Genomic DNA, 21,265 nt, shown 5'->3' with positions numbered 1-21,265 from the left:
TTGTAACCTTGACCTTGCTGCATCTATTAATTTATTATTACAAAAACGTTAATTGAGCAATCGTATTAAATATCGATCACAACTTGCTGTATCCAGATGAAAATAAGGTCCATTGTAGACATAATTATGTGTCGCGTTGTATGCACGATTGAATCAGCTGTGCCAAAGATGGCTGTCGGTCCGGGACATTCGCAGATTTCATGTAGACGTGGGTAGTGTAATGTGTGCTAGCTTCGTAAACGGTACCTTAAATGTGAGAAGCTCAGAACATTTCCAAGCTGATGTCACTGAACTGCAAGCAGAGCAATGGGCCGGTGTCCTTCAGTAGTTGAAACGTAAGATCCCATCTTGACTGATCGGATACCGTCACGAAACAACTCGCTTAATGTCTCGTTCAAGACAATAGAACATCGTAGACTTGCTGCGACAAATTTTATTCTAAATGTTGATTATGTCTGCAGTCATGTTCAGCTGCAAGCACGAATAAGTAGCTATGTGTAAGCCACTAAGACGTTATGACGTTTCTGACCCAATTGATAACTTATCGGATTTTTAGGCGGACATCTGACTACTTAATACGCAGTGACAAGCGTTTTCCTTCGTCTACTTCGTGTATCCATATGAAATATCCTGTGAGGGGAGCGGCCATATGTTCAATTGAAAAGTCTTTTTTTTTTTTTCATTTGTTGTTTTTGCAGGTCTTGTAGGTGCTAGTGCTTGCCTATAAGTGTGTACTACCATGCTGACAGCTTTAAAGAAGCTCGTGGGAAACAATGAAGGAGGCGTGGGAACGGCGACTGGCAAATGTCAGCCTCCATCGGGAATGCAGGCCATGGAACAGAGCCTGCAGAAAAAATTTTCCCGTGGAGTCCAGTATAACAGTGAGTATATATGTTGCACTATCCCTTTTTTTTTCTTCTCCAGGTTGTTGCAGTTACGAAGGAAAAGGACCATTGTTGTTGTCCACGTAATTGAATCACTGGTATAATTAGCTCATCCCCAATTTGGGCACCCCAATATTGATACCTTTTTTTTTTTTTTTCCTGTGGGCATATTTCGTGCATTCTGCTAACACTGCAGCATCTCAGCGTACACTGCAGTGTAGAGTGAGTCTCGCTCGTTAGATTGACGCGCCCCTTCTGACGGTAATCAGGACGGCAGCAATGCAAAGACGTTCAAGAGTGTCGCATCGGTCGTGCCGGCACAATTGCGTCCTTGCGTTCATAGTGAGCTGCATCGTGGATTGCGATGTGGCAGTCCGACATTCGGAGCAAAATCTTGCCTCTTCTTGTGCGTGATGTCGTGAGTCTTCATACACGATGCTTCGCATATTGTAGAAAGCCACCGAAGTGGTTTCTGCAACATTTTTTTTTTTCTTCTGTCGTTGCCACCAGTTCACAAAAAAAGGTACTTGCTGGGTACTCATAGCAGCCCTGATTCACCGTTATCTCAGTTACACGTCCTGCTGATGTCCGCCAAGGTGTGGTAGCAAACGGTTACGTCACTGTATGACTGAAACTGGATGTGAACACATTGTTTGTTCTTGTCGTTCGTGTAAAATATTATGACACCCTCCAGGATGAAGTTTCGCTTGTGGTATCCGCACGTGGCTCGCGGTGGAACACAATTCTAACCTCAGAAACAGTTAATGGCTCCAGACTGTTCCTGATACGCTCGAAAAGTATTGTGGCATGACTTGTTGTTGTGAAACTAAGCAGCAGCCGGCATCAGTAGTCGTAAAGTATGTACATTATATTCGCGGCTGTCATGTTCAACTTTAGATGGAAAAGAAATCTGGAAAGCACTAAAAACCGGGCTGTTTGGTGGTACATTGCAGCCTTTGACAGCAGACAGCCGTCTGAGGGTTTTCCCCGGGTTTTCCAGACAGCCTTTCCAGGCGAATGTTGGCACAGATCACCATGAAGTCAGCGCAGGACGCAACGCCCCGTTCCCCCACTTCTTCCTCACGGTTCCCACTGACCCTTGAAACCCTCGTATACTCTGGAATTTTCCACAGCCCTTGAAAAATATATTTGAACAGTTGCGTCTTTTTATTATACTCGTGCAGTGCTTCGTCTGTGTTTTGTCTGTCCGTGTCCCCTGCACTGGGGTTTTATCGCTTGTAGAAAGAAATCTAGTCTGCCAGCTCTCGAAGTATCACTGTGACGCAGATACGATAGTTGGCCGCAGGGAGGTCACACTCCCTCCTTGTGTCAGATAATGTAGTCCATCATACTCACTATATCCAATACTGGCTGTTAAGACTCGCCACCTGACACTACACGACGGCAGGAAGTGCACTCCCCTACTCACAGCGCGTGGTGGCGCTGCAGTATTTCTCCTGGCGCGCTATTGGTTCTCGTTATTGCCAACAGTGCATCTATTTGACAGACTAAACTTCTTTTCCTTCTTAAGTTGAACACGACTATAGTGGCAACATTCCAAGTGACATTAATGTGACAAACACTTACGTCTTGCGTTACTGCAGTGAAAATTGTGATCAAGGGAGACCGCAACGTTGGCAAGACATGTCTGCTTCTTCGTCTGCAAGGGCAGCGCTTCAAAGAGGAGTACATGCCGAGCGAGGAGATTCAGGTACGTCGAGGAAATCCTCCCAAGCAGCACAGCGTCTTGGCCTAATATTGGCAGTGTGGGCCCGATATTGGACCAAGATTGGACCAATATTGCACCATTATTGGTAATATTGATAAATAGGATTTGCTTTGTCTCGATTCATGCAGGTAGCAAGCATACAGTGGAACTACAAGGCCACTGATGACATTGTCAAGGTCGAAGTGTGGGATGTTGTCGATAAAGGAAAGAAGCGACGTCCGATAGAAGGACTTAAGTTGGACAACGTTGCAGCCAGTGTAGTACGTTGACATTGACTTTGTTTTTTGCATGCAGCAACTTGTATTTCTGAAGCCCTCAGTACAAACCATTCTCTTGGTTTCACTTAGGGTCCTGAGGAACCTGCATTAGATGCTGAGTTCATTGATGTGTACAAAGGTACGAACGGGGTCATCATGATGCTGGACATCACTAAGCAATGGTAAGCAGCTAAAAAGTATGCCGTTCCATTACCGCACGTCAATAGATGGGCAGAGTGCCATCATTGTGACGTAATACTGTATCAGCATTGTTCTAGCGTGCTCTCAAATGTAATGCACAGGAGTACACACATACCCAAAACCGAAAAAGCGCTCGATGCCGATTCTATCACGCCTGTCATGCACACACACACATCTCCGGCACATGGCGCTGCTTGAATCATTGCATGACCACCTTCTGCCAAAAACACGTTTCACGGTGACAGTATTCTATCGTCAAAAAGCCTGTGCATGAAAAAAAGAAAAAAAAACAGGGGGAGACAACATGAACAGCTGAAACCTGCAACCGTGTATAATTTTGAATTCCGCAAGAGCGCACTGTACGCACTGTGATGTACTACTATAAGCACTGAGTAGGCGGGGAAAGGTGGAAAAGCCACAAAAAGAGGAAACCGAAGGAAGGTCAGAGGAAGTGATGCCCCTGGGTGTGTTGGAATAGTGATGCGTCACACATGCTGTCATAGTGTCAGCATGTGTGCCATACATGCGCCTTCGAGCCAAAGTATTCGAACGAGCACTCTTAGCGCCACTGCTGTATAATTAATAAAGGGACTCCAGAGGGTGGACAATATAAGTAGGGCCTGACTTTTTAGGGTTCAACCCGTATCCGCCGGATATTTACCCTCCGAACGAAATCTGTAAAATTCGGGTTTAACCCGAATCTACCCGAAAACATCTGGGTCGCGTGGCACACTCATAAGCGTGCATTCAAATAAAGTTTGATAACATTGCTGAACATTAGTTCCATGTTAAGACAAATTTTTATTAAACAAAAAAAATCACCCGAATTCCTGACGACAGAATATGCCGTAACGGGATTTAACCCGAATACACCCGAATTTTCAAATTAAAAATATCACCCGATATTTACCCCCCGAATCTGGCCAAAAATAAAACCCGAAAAAGTCAAGCCCTAAATATAAGTAGGGCCTGACTTTTTCGGGTTTTATTTTTGGCCAAATTCGGGGGGTAAATATCGGGTGATATTTTTCATTTGAAAATTCAGGTGTATTCGGGTTAAATCCCGTTACGGCATATTCTGTCGTCAGAAATTCGGGTGTATTCGGGTGATTTTTTTTTTAAAATAAAAATTTGTCTTATCATGGAACTAATGTTTAGCAATGTTATCAAACTTTATTTCAATGCACGCTTACGAGTGTGCCACACGACCCGGATGTTTTCGGGTAGATTCGGGTTAAACCCGAATTTTACAGATTTCGTTCGGGGGGTAAATATCGGGCGGATACGGGTTTAACCCTAAAACGTCAGGCCCTAAATATAAGGCGCATGAGTGGAATCACCTGTAATAGCAGACCACAAGAATTATTCTTAGTTTGTCACGGATACCGATGAATTTATGGCGTTTTTATAGTTAATATATCATTGGCTAAGTAATTCACTAATTGTTTCATTAATTTCATCGTTTAATCGTTTCGTTATTTTGTTTGTTTTTATTGTTAGATCGTTTGTTAGTTTAAGTGTTTATACATTTTTGAATTGTTTTGTTCGTTTAATTGTTAATTGTTTTAAGTGCTAATGTGTATGTAATGAGAGACACTAAACTTACATGTGCAGTTGTTCCACGCTGTTCTGCCTGCACAGTATACTGTCAGCAAAACAGCCACTGCAACCTGTCGTCTGCTAAATTTTTCGACGAGCATGTCCTCCTCCAAACTCGACGTAACCGCGAAGCCTATATTGGAGGAGTCTACCCAAAGTGCGCCTTCTGTGACACACACGTATGCTTGTGGAGAATTTGGATGACACACAATTATGGCAGCTTTGCGGTATGCTGTGGGGCATCCCAGACTGTCCGAACACACCCGTGTTACAGAGGCAGTCTTCAATAATTATTGGAACCACTGACCATTGAAAATGCATGTAGCGCCACCAAGAGAGTAACGTGTCGGAGTTGCTGTAGACCCCCTAAAATTGCAAAACTGGCGCAAAATTCCCATGGCGGTGAGGTGCCAAAGTGTTATCTCAGGTGTCACGTGCGAATAAAATGCCGCAAACCCCTTTTCCTGAATGAATCAAATTGCCAGCATAGTTGTGTCTCTGTCGATTTATGCGGTGGAACTCGGGACGACATGCCCTGAAAGTGTTCACAGGTTCCAGGATGTTTTACGCAACTCTCGGTCTCATGTGTGCCACGAGCTGTAGAATCGAAATCTGCACCCCACAGCGCAGTCCACCTTTTGTCATTCAGGCAGCCTCGAATCTTTGGAAACCGAGCGTGGATTGGTGGTGGCGGCGTGGTATGGAAGGGGGCACCGTTTGGGATATGGGGGTCTCCCCAAATTCGGGACGTTACGCCGCCCCTGCCTGTGGTCACGATGGGCGTGGCACGGTTTGGTGTTCCTCACTGTGCCAACAAATGTATAGGGGTTCCACGAGCTCACAAAGTTTGAGAGCCTCCGCTCTATCCTGCACCTAATCGAGAATGACTATGTCTAGGTACAAGAATGAGAAATAGCATTTAAAGATTCCGATCTTGCACAAAATGTTTTAACTTATCCAGACACGCTTCAGTTAGTAGAATGACGGGAAGTGCCTCCGGATGAGAGCCACTTCTCTTCATACTTCTTTACCAGTTTGATTGATTTTTAGAGCCTGAAGTTTTTGGGAAATATTTTTTCCTAAATTCGGGGGGTAAAAATCGGGTAAATAAACATGCGCACTATATTCATGCGAATTCGGGTGAAAAAACTTCCATTACGCTAAAATCGGGGAGAAATCGGGCTCAGTTATTCAAACTAACTGTAGCGGTTTGGTACAAACGGTGATGTAACTGCATTTTTCTGCCAAACAAGTAAGTTTGTGCATTCCTACAGACATCCGAGAGGGGACAATTTGTCCGGTAAAAATCGGGTTTCACCCTAAAAAGGCAACCTTCAATTCGGGGTGCAAATTCGGGGAAGAATCGGGTAAAACCCTAAAACTTAAGACTCTATTGATTTTCTATGCTATCTATTGTATGTTTCTATCTCTATTGTATGTTCAGTTAGTAGAGGGAGCTAACAAAGGTTTAAGTCTGCCGTTCATCTTGCTTCTAGGACATTTGACTACGTCCAGCGTGAGCTTCCAAAGGTTCCGTCCCATATTCCCGTGCTGGTATTGGCCAACCATCTTGACATGAAGCACCACTGCAATGTCTCGGAAGATCAGGTGCGCTTCTACATTGACAGTATCCAGCGGTGAGTAGGTTGTCACAAGCTCTGTCTCTCAACGCTGCTTTCAGCTTGTAACGTTGGAAAGTTATATGTGCGCGTGACTTTAAAACTGGGACTAGACAAAACCCACGCATTATTTTCAGGCCATGTGGTAGCGCGCAGCTTAGGTACGCAGAATCTTCACTCCGCAACGGATTTGGCTTAAAGTTTCTCCACAAGTGGTTCAACTTGCCTTTTCTTCAACTTCAGGTACGTTGCAATATAATGTCACCCTCGATGTGCTCACATCCAGTTGCGGACGGATTTTATGGGCTTCTAGAATAACGATTGACTGTGTAGAAGCATGAATAATTTAATTACAAGCCTTTCGTGTGATAGTCTGCACTTCTTCAGATAACAAAGCGAGACTTTACACATGGTCAACTCATGAAAAAACCAGGGGGAAGAGAAGAGAGAGGGAGAAAGTGGGCAAGGGTTATATAAAAACCGTAGGATTAGAACTAGAAAACCATGGATCTAGAATACATAGAAGCAGTCCAAATTATTGAATGGTCTGAATTATTTTCAGTCAAATCTTTCTTCTCTCAGGTCTCTAGCAAAAACCTACTCTGAATGGTTTTGACCTTGACAGTAATGCCTGAAGTGAGAATTAAAGCTGCCTGCAGGGTTAAGCTACAGTTACCTTCGAAAATAGCAAACGTCTATGAGTGCAATATAATTCCCGTTGGAAGACTACTTTGATAAGTGTGGCTGTACACGTGCAGAGGGAAACGCTTCTGCAGCAGCTGGAGCGCAATACACAAGAAGCTGAAGCAACCAATGAAGAGCTGGATATTCTGCAAGAATCCGAGGACCAAAATTATGAACTGTAAGTTGGACAGGCAATTCATAACGATCTCGAAGACCGTGAGAGAACTGATGTTCTGAGGCTGGAACATAGGAGGGACGATCACATACAAGGCCTCAAGTTGCCTAAGAAATCCATGCCATCCTTGCCATCGTTATGATCTTGAAGACGATTGAAAGATCTTGAACGATCCTGATCTTGATCTTGAGACGATCTTGAACTATTCTTAACGATTTCAAGTTTTATGCTTTTTTTTTTTTTTTTTTTTTTCAACTTGTGAGATGACCATTCAGCTTTATACCAGGAACTGTAAAACAGGGTAAAACTGGGTGATATCATGTGAAAGAGCAGATTTTCAGGTACAAAAAGGAAAAAGTAGAAGGAACTGGAAAGAGAAAATGACGAAAAGGCAGCACCGAGCTGGGGGTGTGTGGGGGTGAGGTGTTCAGAGTTCACCAGTCCCTGTGTACGTGGCTCTGCTTGCATTTCTGCCGGTTCTGTTCCCAGGTTAAAGAGTATACCAAGCTCCATAGTTTTGCATTCACCTTATTCAAGCCTCACCTGGCATATATTAAGAGCATTATTGTGGTTTCGTGTTAACCCCAGCAAAGCCTGTTTTTACGGCAAATGTGCATCATCATCTCCTTGGGTAAAATGCTGAAAAATCAGCCAACCTGGCTCATCAAAACGCAACCTCAGTCACTTATACAGTCGTGGGTCAACGCTAAAAATATTTCATGCACAGATCTGTCTCTTGCCATCTAGTGTGTTCTTCTTTAAACATTCTAGTACTTTTTTTTTCCACAGAAAATCTTCACTTGCACACTATGACCATGTTTTACAGCTTGTAGCGTAAAACCTGGCTCTTAACCCAGATTTTGAAAGAAGAAAAAAAACCCCCCGAAAAAACAGGCGAACAAAAACCCACAAAAACGCAAGGGTATCTACATAGGCCGTTCATGAATACAAACATTTTGACGTTGTATATAGAATATAATTTAAATTTTATTGTTATTTTATTATTTATATATACAATAATAACAATAGAGTTATGCATGGGAAATGGCCATTGGGCACATGCTGATAAGAGATGTAGTACTACTAAGTATTAGGAAGCGAGCGAAGTAAAGGAAAATTACGATGTGACGTTTATTAAAATTGATCCGTCTAATTGAGAAAGTTGTAGCCTCGAACAAATGGTGCACATCTGGGACAGTGGATAAGTACAAATGAGATGGTGAAAATTTTGTCTTTCGCTAGGTTCGTTGATGCACTCAACAACAGGAGAAGACAGCTAGCCGACCAGCTGTCGTCTGCCTCCCGAGTGGCAGCCGAAACTGCAGCTTCTACGGCAAATGGCATTCCATCTAGCGCCACTGTCGGAAAATGTGAGTCGACATGCAATGCATTACAGGGTGTCCCAGCTAAATGCGAACATATTTTTTAAAAATATATACATCACTTTTTCCGAGATGAAATCAATTGCAATATAGTGTATGCTGAAGGGCACTCCTTAGGAGGGAATTCGCAAACTCCTAAGGCAATCTCTTAATTAACTTTCAATAATTAACTTTATAAAAGCTACGAAGTTGTCCCAAAGAGAACATCTGGTCCCCTTTTTCCTGGTTTTCAGAACAAAAATCTATTTGTTAGATCGTCTGCAAACAAGTAGTAAAGGAATACAATTTTTTTCTTTATTTTGTTCATTGCGCATCTTCGGAGACTCGGCTTTCCTTTACCCACAACGTGAGAGGGTGAAGGAGCACAGTGCCGCCTCATGCGTCAAAGATGAGCTTTAACTTGCGCAAACAAAACAAACACAAATGTATTGGGTGATTCTGTTGGAACTGCCTTTATCTTGGATTGCGTTTCCTTTCATCTTTTCCCAGGACGCGAGAGGCGATAGTGTGCTCTTTCACCCTCTCACATTGTGGGTGAAGGAAAGCCGCGTCTCCGAAGATGCGCAATGAACAAAATAAAGAAAAAAAATGGTGTTTAGTTTTATTTTATTATACATGTTTGTATTTTTATTGTTATGTTTGTACCAACCCTCGCTCTCTACCTTACAACATGTCTTATGTATTCTGTAGTTTTGTAACTTGATGTTAGACCTGAAGAACTGCAGCCTGCACAAAAGTCTCGTCTCATTAAAATTTAGACGCTCTAAACTGTCTTCGTTCTGTTACGATAAAACATCACTAGAAAACCGGGCGTTGAGTGAAACGGAGACGCTCTTGCTGCACGCAATCTTTGGTGTGATCACTTTCATGATTAAAAGTGGTAAAAATCCTGTACAGTGTGGTCCTAAAAACAGACGAAACAAAGGAGACAAACATAACTGAACTTTCAACAAATGGGCTTATTGACACAACAACACAGAATACGTATTTAAAGCCTGGTGAGCTTCGATTTTCAACAATACAAGTTAGAAGGCAACAATACCTAATCTACTTACAATCTGGTACAATAGAAAATCACCAGGCTTTAAGCACTGTGTTCATCCCCTTTATTCTGTCCATTTTTTGGCCTGCACTGTAAAGGTTTTTGCAGCTTTTAATCGTGAATCATTACCGCCAAGCCCGGGCTCTCGCACTCATGCGACAGCTTTGTAGTGCGGGGTTGCAGGCACACAAGTGTTTCAATGTATGTGCTTTAAACCAATAGTTTTGGAGTTAGCCCATTAATTAGACACAATAAAAAAATGCTGCTAACAACGTTCGGGTGGTTTCGTTCTAGTAAAGTGCCCGGGCATCTTTAAAATCTTACTGCCTATTAGTTTGGACCACGATCTACTAAATTATAACGAGAGATCCTAATTGGCAAACCCTATGAGAAACCCATCCACACGATCCGCTAGGGGAGCTACTGATTGGCCCGCAAGATCTAATTCGACATGATTGGACAACGGAAATTTGAATTTTGAAAGCGCAGAAGCGGACGTGCGACTACCGTAGCAGACGACAGCAACAGCTCCTATGAAAAACGCGTAGAATGATGATGATAATCAACTTTAGAATGAAATATCTTCTGTGGCACATCCACCACTTGTGCAAATATACTATGATAAGTTGAAGTACACAGTATTGCAGATGTTGAGGAAGCAATAACTGGGACGATGAGTAGCGCCACCGCTACCTTCCAAAAATGTGGCGCTAGGAAGGGGTGCCTATGACATGGTCGTTATGCAATCTAGTAGGTCGTGGTTTGGACACCCTGTATGTTTTGTGTGCCATGTGTTTACAGTGAACCCTCGTTAATATGACCGGTGCCGTTCCCGCGGATTTTGGTCACAAAGAGAATCGTCACATTAATGAGAAACACACCCTCCGTCGGCCGGGACACAGCGCTACGCACGAGAAAAGTCGACGTAATTATGATTTATCTTCTGAAAAATCTGTTAATAGTGACTACGTCAAACAATTTTTAGTCATTAATTCTAAATGGACAATAGCACCATCAATTGCGGACACGTTATCGAACTTTATCTGCTAAAAAATAACGAGGCATTCGTTCCGCTCTTCATTCCAACTGCCAGATCCCCCTTCCGCTTCGTTTCGGCCATACTTATGTCAAAACAGCAGCACAATGTGTCCCGGTCCCCACCTTTTTAAGCACTTCGGTTGTTCGAAAAGCGGTACGAGTATAACCCCGAGGTCAGCGATTTCGGGGGACATCCCAAACCTTGACGCCCTACTCTAACACCTGTCACCCTCTGAGCGGGGTACGAGATAGCCTCTCCCGGGGGCTACTCTGAGGGTCATGTGACGCGGTCATAATAGCGGGAAGATAATGTTTGACCCTACTTGTGACAAAAATCTTGGTCATTGTCCGATAAACGGATTGTCATATTAACGAGGGGGATTTACATGCCGGCGGAACGGTTGCCGAGAAAAACGGTCATAAAGCGTCAGGTTAACGGGGTCATATTAACGAGGGTTCACTTAATCAATTTAATTGTGAGTTTGAGCTGCGTCTGTGTTCGTTCTCATTCATCCAGGATTTCTTCCATTATGAACCAGTCAACTGCATGCATGTTTTGTTTATCCCGTTCTGCACAGTGTCATCGAAAGCAGCGGGAATTGGTTCTCCATCCACCCAGAACGCCCCAAGTGCCTTTCCACCACGTAGTGTTTCCATTCCAGCTTCTCTGGGTTCCTCAAAGCCCCAGGTAGAGGTACAAAAATTTCCAGCGCCTGCAGGGTCGACAGGACACGCAAGCGCCACCGCTCCCAAGGCTCCCGTCAATGAAACAGATCCGTCAAGAGCCAAGTCTCCAACGAAGCCTGAGGCTCAAGTATGCTCGAGTTTACTTTAAACATGTCACGAGGCGGTAGACACGCTAGCTCGGAGGCTTTATCCGTTCGATAGCACTCCCCAGATAGGCCCCCAGTACTCATATGTCACAGTTTTTATGACACGATTTTTGTCCCAGTTGGGCTCGTACTTTTTTTAGAGAATTAAAATTGAAAACTGCGAGCAAGACAGTAGAACCCCTTTATATCGTAAACTGGTCGGGACCAAGCCGTAGATTTACGATATCGGGAGTCTTGACATCAGGAGCACCTTAAAGATCTCATAACAAGCCCACTAATAATAACTGGCACATTGACAGCGCGCGCTTGCCGAAAGCACTCGCGCAACGCTGTTTTGACAATTTTTTTAGATCTTCACAGCTTTTTTGTTCCCACTTTTGGCATTGAAAGCGGCAATGGCAACTATGGCACACTCAGCACCACCACAAAACAAATCCTTTCCCATCCACACCTTGTTTTGGTCTGTTTCTCCCGGTCCCACGCCTGTTACGGCAGTGACTGCACCAAATAATTTTTACTATAATCAGCATCTTAGGTGGTTTACTATATCATACATTAAGCCATGGAAGGTGCAATAATTTGATCTGGACTGGTGCACGCATTTACAGTAACCAGAGTTTTTACTAAAAGCAGAATTACATTAACAGGTTTCTACTCTACTGCGTCAATGTAGCCACCAACATCAGATCAGAGTACGGTGGCAAAACCACGTTGCAAAAATGTGGATTGTGGAAAAAATAGTGAACTGCATAAAACTGCAAAAAAAAAACAAGGGGGTGGGTGCTGGCTACATTTTGCCTACGTAGCCATCAGGAGCTGCAAATTATAGGGGGACACTGACCAGTGTTGCCCGACAAATTATGGACTATTTCCTCATTGTAGGGGACCATTCGAGTTGTCGCCCCGATGCTTTATCCTGCCGTTTCGCTCGCAAATTAAAAATGCAAAGAATACCTACTTTGTCACGTGCGCAACTTGTTGTGCTGCTGAGTTTGCAAGCAGCAGACTGTTAAGTGCTGCCGCCAACATACGCCTGCTTTGTGGTACCTTCAAAGGAGTGTGGAGTTCACTTTGCACCCCGCAACTTTTCTGACTTGTGAGAAAAAGTGTGCGAATTACCCGAGTAAATACAGTAGTTACACTCTCGCATGCTTTCCAGGCCTCACCGACGAAGCAAAGCATGGTCGCAAAGCTGTTCACGAAAAGTCGGAAAGATGACCCTGTTGGTATGTCTGTGTTCTTATGTTTCACCACAGTACGATAAGAATATCATCATTTAGCTATTTCCTGAAAATGCGTGTTGTTTTGAGGGGACTATGATAATATTTCCCCTCCTGAGTTCCGATTTAATAATGGTGACTCGAGGTTTTACGTTGTGAGACAGCTATGATCATAAGTGACGCCACAATGATCAATCTGTGGTTTAATTTTGCCCAGCCGAGGGCTCTTTGACGTCTATCGAGACCTCAGCACGCGGCACACCATATTTAACGTCGCTTGCAGAAAATGATGGGTCTAGGAAACGTGTACCTTGCCAACAGGTCACTAGCATCTTCAGCTGGATTCACATGCACAATTTTAGCACGTGCACAAGCAATGCATGACTATCCTTGCATTGGCTGACCAAGAGTGAGGGAGGCTTCACCTCCAGAGGCTTGGGAAGTGCCCGCCTTCCACGTCCTCCCATTGGCCGTCATCCAGGAGGCGGAGTCTCCCTCGCTGTTGATCAGCAAACGCGAGGGTAGTCAACAAATTTTGCTTTCGACGCAGGTCATTAATCGCTCCCACGTGCCACTGGCTGGGGCAGCGCCATTTTTGCGAGGCATTTTGCGTAGAGAATATGATTAGAGCCTGAAGTTTTAGGGTTTTACCCGATTCTTCCCTGAATTTGCACCCCGAATTGAAGGTTGACTCTTTGGGGTGAAACCCGATTTTTACCCGGAGAATTCCCCTCCCTGGGCTGTCTGTAGGAATGCACTGACATACTTGTTTGACAAGCAAATGCAGTTACATCACTGTTTGTACCAAGCCAGTACAGTTAGTTTGAGTAACTGAGCCCGATTTCTCCCCGAATTTAGCGTACTGGACCTTTTTCCACCTGAATTCGCACGAATTTAGAGCACACGTTTATTTACCCGATTTTTACCCCCCGAATTTAGAAAAAAATATTTCCCGAAAACTTCAGGCTCTAAATATGATGCAACCATGGATACACAATGTTCTGTGCTGGTTTAGGGAACATATTCGTAGTCCCTTACTTAATGTGCAGCTTCGTGCTTTGGTAACAGTAGATCGCTTCTCCAGTGGTTCAGGCAGACGTGCACGTCCCCGCTGCCAAGCCGCTGTTGCCAGGAACAGTCCGCAACGTGGACGAGTTTGTGCCCGACGATGCGGGAGACGCCACTTTTAACTCTTTCCTGGAGGAGGGAAGCGGAAAAGCAGCGGAGAGGAGTCTCACCTACGAGGCCCAAGATGAAAGCGCCAGGTGAGGTTTGACTGCGAGACGGATGATTTTACGTACACATAGTACAGTCAACCCTTATTACTGTGGAACACAATAAAACGAGCTTCGTGGTGCAGCGAGATAATTTACGTTTCACCGTCCACAAAGCAGGAAGTGCCACAAGCTTTTGTCCTTGAATTCGAGGTGTGTCTTTCGCGGAGAAATTAATTACTGAGCAAATTCAGCAAGGTATTCAGTGTCATCACAGCCCGCTATAGTTACGCATTGCACAGGAATAGGTAGGGCGTTGTGTTTTAGGGTGAAACCCGTAAAACCCGTTTTTACCCCCTGCCCCGACTTGCATCACCGCTGCTTAGGGTAAAACCAGTAAAACCCTGAAAACTAACTTGGTAAGGTGTCAATTCTTTCACCAGTGCAGGATAACATAGAGCACTGCATATTCAGCATGTCTATGCATCCATTGTACATTCAATAATGCAAGAAGTGCTGTTTTTCCATGTTCAACCAAAAAAATCTGCCTTTCCACCCGACATCACCTGGTTTGACCCTGTTTTATGGCTCCTGAATTAAAACCCGATTTTTACTTCCTGATCCTCAGAAAACATAAAACCCACAAACGTAAGGCACTAAAAGTAAATCACTGCCATACAAGTGGAAATGCAATTGGACGTCATCAAGACTCCTGTCTTCTTTTTCCGTTTGCTGTTAAACAATTTTTGCTGACGATATTTTGAGATGTCTGAACTTCGCTTTGAAAACCTCACGTGATCAACAGTGACAAAGGCGTGGCAAGTTGGATCTAATGCCGTGACAAGAAGCCCTTGACTTGGGGCGGACTCACATCTCAAGAAAGTCTATGGGAAATTTTAGTAGCTTTTTGCGGCGTACTTTAAATTCAATTTGTGCGATAATTATGACTGTGGTGTGAATTACTTCGCATGGTGCATATTACAGGCCTACTTAACAGTTTTATAGGAAGAAAACAGGGTGTTAAAATGACTTCTGCGCTACTTTAAAGCCTTTGATACGAAAACTCGAAGGCCCCCCTGTTCAAGCCCCACTTAGCACATGAGGTTTTGTTTTTGCCACTATGCATTCCTCCCTACAAGTAGACAGGGAGGCAGGTGGGGCCACATGACACGTTCGAGTTCACGCCTCCGTGAGAATACGTCCAGCATTAATGGGCGAACCTTCTTCCCTGCCCGTTCCGTGCAGTGACGACGACACTGGTGGCGGCAACCCGCTGGTGACAGGTTTCCAAGATTACTCAGACGTCGAGGATGACAACCTCGGGGAGCGTAGCGGAGGTGATGCGCGTCCTAGACTACAGGAATCGAGTGATGAAGACGTTCAGCCCCGGCTTGGGCTCGCGCAAAATGTGTCGCCTCGAGGTGAGACTTTGAGTCGGATGTGGAGCACTTTTAGTATTTGCTACTGTTAGGGTGTCTTATGCAGTTGCTGTCTTTCAGAGCCATCTCAGGACTCCTATTTGTTGAGAGGACAGGTAAATATAGTCGTGCCTCCCATTCCTAGAACCTCCTAATGACAGTTTCATTAATCACTGTGGTGGGGTGGAAACCAGAACCATGTTCGCGAACGTATGTGTAGTGAGGTGTGTCTTTTTTAATTGGTTCCTGACTCGTTTGTGTTATACTTTTCAGCAACATTGGAGGGGGGGAAAAGGTTATAACATATTTTTGCTTCAATAATTCGGGTGCAATCGGGGTTGATCGAACCAAATCAGGTGTAAATCTTCAGTTTATTCAGCATAATATACGTGATACACCAGTAGACGGTTTCGATATCAACCAGGACGGATACGATGTTCCCTTTAGAACTTTCAGTTCATTTAGTAAGTTCAGCTATCATGGTTTAATGCCCCTCATGTGGTAATTTCCACTGTTTAGTTGAGGTGCATCTTCCACATTGCTTAGCTCCACGCCGTAGCTCAATACAATACTACATGCCCTTTCAGATCAACCGCGAGGATCCAGACGGTACGTCCTCTCCCGCTGCTCCGGAGAACACGGCGTCTGAACACTCGCCCTGGAAGATGAAGACTGAGGATATTTCCTTTCTCGAGAAGCGTTACACGGACGTATTTTCTGGTTGGTAACCCCCCGCAGTTCATCGGCTTTTAAAGGAGCAGTGAGGTGGCGTTTAACGTGGCTCCAAGCCCTGTCTTATTGGTCAGGCCATTCATAAGCAGTTGCCCAGGCATCTTATTGGCTTCAAGCTCTGGGCTGGGCCACCACCACCTATATAGAGAAAGCTTGCTCACTTCTCGACGTGACGTAACAACTAAGAGTCAGCCAATCAGGATCGTGTTTTCAATGGCCGTAGCCAATCACGAACATGCTTTCAGCAGTCGTAGCCATGGAGACGAACCGCCATCGTCTAGTGGCTAGTGATGGAACGTCTCTGCGTACTAAATGGCAAAAACTTCAAAATAAAGCGCAAAAGTGATCACGTATCTTTCTCAAAAGTGTGTTGCACATTTTGCCTACAGATTCAAGTCTACAGGTTATACGTCAAGTGCAATCATTTGCGAGTTCTCGAATTCGCAGAATGGCGAATCGCAGCAGTAACAGACGAATTCTGACATTATACGTCCACGTGGCAAAGGAGGGAGAGAAGGCAACAAGCAGACCTACTGTATCTGTGTGGTGTTAGCTGGGCTGAGCCAGTGCCTGCAATATACGCCAGCACCGCAGGCCTGGCTGATAAATATGTTTTCGAGAGCCTGGCTTGACCGGGTCACGAAGCTAATTCCACAGAATGCAGGACCGTTAGTGTATATGATCACGTGCTTGTGCTGTTCCCGTGCATATATTTGCAAAGACAAACAAAGGACACTGCATGATGCGTATGATTGAACCTTCTAGAGCCTTCTCAATGTTACTTCTCATTGTTCCTGACCCCTCACATCTTTCACAGTCACATTCGCAAAGCTTGGTGAGAGGGTATAGAGATTGGAAGAAGGAGCCTGTTGACAGCGCCCTCTACCTTCTAATAAAACTTTTAGTGCAACGATAACAGGCTTGCCTGCGTGTGTTCTCGATTTAATTTGGTCTCGTGCTGTTGCGGTGTTAAAACACCAGTTCTTGCATGTTTGTAGCCTCGTGTTCTTCTGTTCTTGTGTTCCTGGTTCTTGCATGTTTGTAGCCTCGTGTTCTTCTGTTCTTGTGTTCCTTTGTTTGATAAGTGCTAGAAAGGCGTAAGTCACAGCTGGAAATACTGGACCAGGCTCTACCAATGCCATCTAGATACAGAAGCCCTGCTTATTGCCCCCTCTCTATCCTTTGCTACGTGGATATATATATACATATTCAGAATTCGTCTGCTACTGCAATTCGCCGTTCTGCGAATTCAAGAACCTGCAAATGATTGCAGCTTACCTGGAACCTGTAGACCCGAATATTTAGACAAAAAGTGCGAGACGCTTTCCAAAAAATCAGTTTTGAAAAAAGATTGGGGCCATTTTGCGCTTTATTTCCAAGTTTTCCCGTTTAGTACGCGGGGACGTTCAGCCACCACTTGCAGACGACGGTGGTTCGTCTTCATGGCCACGACCGGTGGAAGCACGTTCGTGATTGGCTGCCGCTGTTGAAAACCCGATCCTGATTGGCTGACTCTTAGTTGTTACGTCACGTCCACGAGTAAGCGGGCTTTCTCTGTCTAGGTGGTGTTGGCTCTACTCACTGGGCTGGTCTGGGCCGCAGAAAAACAAGAAGGTCTCAGCGTAGGCACGTGGAAAATGCAAAACAACACTGATAACTGGACACAGCTGAGTCGTCTGTGTTATCTCATATGTTTTGTGTCTTTTGTGAATGTTTGCAGAAGCGATACATAGTCACAACAACACTACAAGCAGCTCGTTTTGTGTATACTGTATTGGTTATTCTTGTGACAACAGGGTCCTACCTGCCAGTAGCGGGACAAGAAGGTTCAGATGCGAGTGGTAACAGCTCCTCGACACACAAGACCAAAAAGCACAAGCACAAGTCAAAGAAGGCAAGCAGTTCTTAATAGTGCCTGGAGTTTGCGCCTTAAAGAGACGGTCGCATCAGGAAACCCATATAAGAGACCGATACCACCGTATTTGGCATCGCCCGACAATCTGCCCGGCCAATTTCTTTGTCTAGAAAGTGTTTAGAATATTCTGACGAATTTTTTGAGTGAGAAATGAATTTTAAAGACCAGCGCTGCTTCTACAACCGCAGAGGCTCCGGTGGCGTCACATCACTTCCTAAATGGAGAGTGTAAATGAGAGAGTGAGAGAGCGGCACACAGAGGATGGAAGGGCACCATCCAGACACCCTGTATCTCTGCCCTGTCAGCTGCGACATTCCTTTTCTCGAGTTTGCGCGTTCATTTGTTCCTAGGGAGTGACGCTTTCTTTTTTTTTTCTCCAGAGATTGAATACTCTCAGCATCGGTCGTTTGCTCTGGTCATATATCCAGTCGAATACAGCAGAATCTCGATGATACGAATCTCACGCGGTAGCGGAAATAATTCGTATCATCCGAAATTCTGTTCAAGGAAATTAAAAGTTGAGGCAAGAAAATAGACAGTGATCGTTCGTATTCCATTACTGTCAGCGAAAGAGGTCGGTCGTAACATTTTTTGTGTCTGGGATTTTGGCCAATGCTGCCGAAATTCGAAATTCGTGAGATCGTTCAAAAAGCCCAGCACATGCCTTTCACCCGCGAGTCGCGCGACAGTGTCGTAAAGCGAACTTCTCCTAAAGCAAGCAGGTGTTAGGTGAAGCCGACTTGCGGAATGGTGGCACGTAACGTTCCCAAAAGTTGTCCTGGTATGTTCCCTCCATGTGTTCCTAAGCCAGTGCGATGTCACATAGCATAGCATTGCGGTTTATTGTTGGAAAGGGGGTAAAAAGGTCAAAACACAGATTAGGTTCCGGGCCCTGTAATCACTTTGACCTTACCTCCTCCACCAAAAGGAGAGTGACTGCTTGCATTGGGCAACATGGTGTGAGGGAGTTCGTGGCTAGGACGGTGAGGACCAAACCTCCCTTTTCGAAAGAAGCTCAGGCTAAAATCTGAGCTAGAATCTGAAGTGGATCTACTTGAAAAACAAGTGGAACCACTTGGCAAACAAAATGGAACCATTTTGTTTTTCAAGTGGATCCGCTTTTGTTCCAACTCAAATTTCTGCCTGGGCGGAGCAGCACGACTCGCTGCGTCATGGGGCCGTTCGTATCATCTGTAAAGGCAAGATAACTTATCATGCGAACTCTAATACATGGCAAGAAAAGGCATTCCAGCCAGGACCAGAAAATAATTTGACCGCCCTTCCAAAAATTTCTCGTTTTTGGCTGTAACATATTGTGTAACCAGTAAAACACGCTCTTGCGCAAAAAGTATGTCGTTCGTAGTCGGCCTGTGAGAGGCGTCTTTGTTCCGCACACCGTCTGGAATCCCTTCCTTCAGAGAATGCACAAATGGATTAGCGACGTTGACATGACTTCATGATGGGGGGAACCTGCCACGAGTAGTGCCATGCCGTGTCCATAGCGAGAGAATTTTCAGTGGGAAATTAGATCTCGCTTACTCCCTGCAGCGATAGTACATCACACCAGGAGGACCCTTCAACGTTCATCCCCTAAACACGTGTTCACTGTTCGAAAATCACTGGTTCATAAAAAGACGGGGGGAAAGCAAAAGGAGGTGTATGGTTCCAAGGGGCATTGTCCTCCAGTTAGGCAGCGTGAGGGATGTCACGTGCTTACAACTACCACTGGGAACTTCTTTGATGTCGGAGCTTGATGCGTATGTGCGATATATATGCGATACAAGGTGTTTTGTTGTTTGCATCACTCAGGAGAAAGGGGAAAAAGAGAGGAGCCACAAACAGTACAACAGCCGCGAGGAGAGGAAAGCAAAGAAGAAGGGCACGCGCAGGACGCAGGAGTGTGACAGCTCCTCAGACGCGGAACGCCTGGAGGCCTTCTTGGGATCTTCTTCGCCAGTTGGTGTTGAAAGAGCCGCAGAGGCCTACGAGGAGCTATGACGACGTTACCTCTTTTTCAAGTAACGCTTCAAACATAGAGAGAGAACTATGCTTGGTTTTGTGATCGAAGATGAATCTTTGTGGCCAAGCAGAGCAGCTTTAGAGTGCGACGTATGGACGAGAGGACAGAATCTCACTGACGTCGGAAGTATAGTCACGTAGATGACAGGGGGCAGCACTTGTTCCTTAATGGCGAGATTATTCTTGTTGGTACACTATGCCTGCATCATGCGTGGTTTTGTTTTGTTTCCGGTTCACCTCTTTATTGGCCAGGGTCGACTGAAGTGTGGATGGACGAAACTTTCTGCTAGTGTTACGGTTAATATGCAGTGTGTTCTGTATCGACGAGGTATGTTGTACGCAAACATCCGAGTTGTTGAATTCCACCAGCATGTAAGTAAATGTGGCTGTGGTGTATTGAACTCCTCAATTTTGAACTGAACTGGTAGCAGTTAACATTTTAGCCTTTGTAGCCTAATGTGTACACTTGAAAAGCTGCACACTACAAACATCAGCGTGGCCAAACGGGAGATACACATGAAAGCACGCCACAACCTCTAGAGGTTTAAGATCGACAAACTTAGCGAATCCTTTATGCGGAAAACTGGAAACACTGGAAATGTTCAACATATGTGCATGTTGTGTCTTATTCCTGATTGCAGGAGCACGTACTTTAACTTAAAAAAGGTTCTAGCTGTTGATGTTATGTTTGGGTTTGCTGTAAGACTGTTTCTTTGCGCATGTGATAACCAGGTGGGAACCCTGCAATATACTTGTTAGTATGTGTGCCACTTAGTGAGCTCTGTTGTGGTGCAGTGGGAAGATGACATTGCACGAGCAAACAAACTTTTACATTTTCTTGAGCGTCGTGCATATTCGTAGGCAGAGAGAGAGCATGTGTAGTGCATATTGCAGACTGAAAACTTGCTCCATGTCATCCATGTGTGTCTGCTTATCCTCTTCCATTGGTTACAATGTTGGAAAGAGCTAATAACATTCAATTTGAAGCTCACTACTTCCAATCTTAAAAGCAATGTTAACAACAAGCTTTTGAACTAGAAAGGTTAGTCTGTAAACCATTGCAAACCTCAGCAGCAAATCAGAAACAAGATATTAAAAAATCAGCCAAACCATGCAGACTAGCATGCCTCGATTGCGAGCCTCTGATTCCCAAAAAGTTTGTGAGAATACTTTTCTGCATAGAAATACATGTACAGTTGCCAACCTAAAATACGTACTTCCTCGACTGTTTGGACAAATCATCATTGTGTTGCAAACATGATCGATGTGATATCATAGTGTGACACGAGGTAGGTCTGCTGGAT

General features: G+C 44.6%; 1 protein-coding gene across 1 annotated transcript; it reads left to right on the top strand.

Moving 5' to 3' along the window:
• The first annotated feature begins 167 nt into the window (after positions 1 to 167).
• LOC135368110 (rab-like protein 6) lies at positions 168 to 21,075 on the top strand. The gene is made up of 17 exons (XM_064601196.1): positions 168 to 335; positions 699 to 881; positions 2,489 to 2,595; positions 2,742 to 2,873; positions 2,961 to 3,052; positions 6,167 to 6,307; positions 6,427 to 6,532; positions 7,048 to 7,151; positions 8,391 to 8,518; positions 11,189 to 11,424; positions 12,603 to 12,669; positions 13,748 to 13,928; positions 15,123 to 15,298; positions 15,377 to 15,411; positions 15,883 to 16,015; positions 17,824 to 17,921; positions 19,752 to 21,075. Exons 2-17 carry the CDS (start codon positions 740 to 742, stop codon positions 19,938 to 19,940), a joined length of 2,067 nt encoding a protein of 688 aa, XP_064457266.1. The 5' UTR covers positions 168 to 335; positions 699 to 739; the 3' UTR covers positions 19,941 to 21,075.
• Positions 21,076 to 21,265: the final 190 nt, after the last annotated feature.

This window comes from Ornithodoros turicata, chromosome 9, assembly GCF_037126465.1.
Source record: "Ornithodoros turicata isolate Travis chromosome 9, ASM3712646v1, whole genome shotgun sequence".
Classification (NCBI taxonomy): domain Eukaryota; kingdom Metazoa; phylum Arthropoda; class Arachnida; order Ixodida; family Argasidae; genus Ornithodoros; species Ornithodoros turicata.
This window is presented reverse-complemented; position numbering and strand designations above follow the sequence as displayed.

What these genes read in the sequence shown, in the direction of transcription:
- LOC135368110 (XM_064601196.1), top strand. Translation starts at nt 740, where the DNA reads ATGCTGACAGCTTTAAAGAAGCTCGTGGGAAACAATGAAGGAGGCGTG. An exon ending in TACATTGACAGTATCCAGCG is followed by an intron (nt 6,308 to 6,426) that starts GTGAGTAGGTTG and finishes CATTATTTTCAG; the next exon opens with GCCATGTGGTAGCGCGCAGC. An exon ending in TCGGAAAGATGACCCTGTTG is followed by an intron (nt 12,670 to 13,747) that starts GTATGTCTGTGT and finishes TCGCTTCTCCAG; the next exon opens with TGGTTCAGGCAGACGTGCAC.